The sequence below is a fragment of the Anser brachyrhynchus genome (assembly GCF_964034855.1).
Source record: "Anser brachyrhynchus genome assembly, chromosome: 1".
NCBI lineage: Eukaryota > Metazoa > Chordata > Aves > Anseriformes > Anatidae > Anser > Anser brachyrhynchus.
The window spans coordinates 204373655-204376265 of NC_137694.1; the positions used below are offsets into that span (position 1 = coordinate 204373655).

At 63.0% G+C, this 2611-nt stretch overlaps 1 protein-coding gene across 1 annotated transcript; it reads left to right on the forward strand.

Moving 5' to 3' along the window:
* Positions 1 to 404: 404 nt before the first annotated feature.
* On the forward strand, positions 405 to 2091 carry FAM181B (family with sequence similarity 181 member B). Its single transcript, XM_080590167.1, has one exon. It carries the CDS (start codon positions 512 to 514, stop codon positions 1553 to 1555), a length of 1044 nt encoding a protein of 347 aa, XP_080446293.1. The 5' UTR covers positions 405 to 511; the 3' UTR covers positions 1556 to 2091.
* Positions 2092 to 2611: the final 520 nt, after the last annotated feature.

Sequence of the window (2611 nt, forward strand, 5' to 3'; positions counted from 1 at the left end):
GTGCATCTCCAGTCCCTGACGGGCAATGCCAGGCTCGATCCCACATTTTGTGCCAGCGGGGCCGTGGCTGCAGGAGTGGGGACGGTGCTTGGGGTGGTGACATGCTAGTGATGGGCATTCCACAGAGCTGGCCCGGAGGGGGTGGCCTGGGGGGTGTCTGTGATCTGGGGGTGCTGTGTACCCACCTTGGCGGTGTGTTTGTGATCTGTGTACCCGGGGGGGTGGCAGCGATGCACCTGTCCAAGAGCTGACGCCCGTGCCCCCAACCCCGCCGCCGCTGTCCCCGGCCGGGGGCGCGCAGCCCGGCCCGGCCCCCGTGCTCACGGTGGGGAGGCGGGGAGGGTCCGGGGCCAGCCCCGCGCCTGAGCCCTCCTCCTCCACCTCCTCCACCTCCTCCTCCTCCTCCTCCTCCTCCTCCTCCTCCCCCGGCCACCGCCTTTTCCCCGCCGCCGCCGCCTGCAGCCCGGCGCTGCCCTGCGGAGCTCGGCGCGGCGGCGCCCCGCCGCCGGCCATGGCCGTGCCAGCCGCCCTGCTCAGCCCCCACCACCACCTCCTCTCCTTCTGCTTCCCCGCCGGCGGCCTGCTGGGCTATGCCGACCTGGAGAAGGGCTACGAGGGCGGAGGAGGAGGAGGAGGAGGAGGCGGCGGAGGCGAGGCGGGGGACTTTAAGGAAGCCACCAGGGACCTGCTGAGCTTCATCGACTCGGCCTCCAGCAACATCAAGCTGGCGCTGGACAAGCCGGTGAAGTCGAAGAGGAAGGTGAACCACAGGAAATACCTGCAGAAGCAGATCAAGCGTTGCACCGGCATCATCGCCGCCGCCGCCCCGCCGCCCTCCTCCTCCTCCCCGGCCGCCGCCGCCTGCCCGGCCAAGCAGCCCCCGCCACCTCGCCGGGAAACCTCGACGGCGGCCAGCAGCCTGCAGAGCAAGAGCCTGGCGGCCCTCTTCGGCTCCCTGCAGCCGGGAAGGGGCTCGGCGAGCGGCTGCGGGGCGGCGGGAGGAGGAGGTGGAGGAAGCGGCGGAGGGTCAGCGGCTGCGGGTGGCCCTCGGAAGGTGCCTCTGCGGGCCCGCAACCTGCCGCCCTCCTTCTTCACCGAGCCGGCTCTGCCGCCCCGCGGGCCTCCGCCGGCCTCCAAGGAGACGGAGAAAGGCGGTGGGGCGGAGGCAGCCGAGTTTTTCGAGCTGCTGGGCCCCGACTACGGAGCGCTGCTGCCTGAGCACGCCGCCCCGCAGGACGCCTTCCCCGCCGCCCGCCTGCCCGCCGAGCTGGGGCTGGAGCACGGCCTCTACGAGGCTCCGCTGCCTCCGCTGCCCACCACCCACCACCCGCTGTTGGGTGGGCTGCTGTACCCCGAGCCGCCCTGGAGCCCGGCCGGGCCCTGCAGCCCCCCAAAAAAGTCACCTCCCGAGGCGCTACGCACGCTCTACTCCGGCGGAGCGGAGTCCGGCAGCGAGGCCTTTGGCTCCTTCTTCCCTGAGTGCCCGTTGGCCCCGCCACAGGTGCCCTACGACTACAGCACCGGCTACCACCGGGCCACCTACTCCGGCCTGTAGGGCAAGGCTGGTGGGCTCGGCCCCCGGGCCTCGAACACGGACCGTAACGCGGGGGGAAGGAGGGAGCGGGCGAGCCCACCTCCTGTGGGGTGGCCAAGTCCTGGATGAGGGCTCAGGATGGGACCCAGTGGATGCTCACGGTGGTGAGGGAAGAGCTGGGTTCGGCCACCTTGGAGGGGCTGAGGGCTGCGCTCGCCCTGCCAGCCCCCCGAAAGCCAGCCACAGCTCCCGTTGGAAGAGCACTGGGATCTGGGATGTCTCAGTGCCTGGCAAGTCGCCTCCTCCTCTTGCAGCCTGGGAGATGCTGCGGTGTGCCAATAAAAACGTGAAATACTCGATTCCTTCAGGTGTTTTTATAGTGCACAGTGACTACGGTGCATTAGCGTTCATTAGGGGTCAGGTTTTGTGTTACTGTAGGCAGACGCGACTTGATTTATGTGTCCGGTGTGACATTGCAACGGGGGCTGCTCTCCTTGAAGGCAGCCGTGACCACTTGTAAATGATTTCAGTTTAGAAGTAAAACTCAGTCAACTCTTGCGGTGTGTTTAATGTCTTTCACAGCCGTGCGTGCATCCCAAGTGCTGGCGAATTTTCAGCTGAGGACACAAAAGGCGAGTAAAAACAATTCAGTGAAGCAAAATTTGAAAACAAATGCTGCTACCAAATCTTAGGTGTCCTGAAATTTAACAATGTCTTGCAGGATCTTGCAAACAGCAATTTAAGTTAACTGACAGCATAAGTTCTGGGCAAAAATGTACTGTAGCTGTTCCAGCTATGTGATTCCTACAGACCATTGGATTTCTTTCAGGAATGTGTCAAAGCTCAGAAAGCAATGTGGCTCAGTCTCATTGTGTACAGGAGATTATTTGATAATCATTTAAGTTATGTAAAAGAGTCTATGATAGGTCCTATAAAAATAAAGCTACGCAGTAGATCTAAGACCTGTGGTTCTTACTGCTGTTGAAATGCAGTGTTCCAGTGTTTTTCACCGCGTCTCCATCCTCTCTAAGTGTTTCTTGGCAGCAGTTAAGACAGGCAGTGGTTATTGTCTTTCCT

Excerpts from the sequence above, each read along its gene's own strand:
- FAM181B (XM_080590167.1), top strand. The coding sequence starts at position 512 with ATGGCCGTGCCAGCCGCCCTGCTCAGCCCCCACCACCACCTCCTCTCC.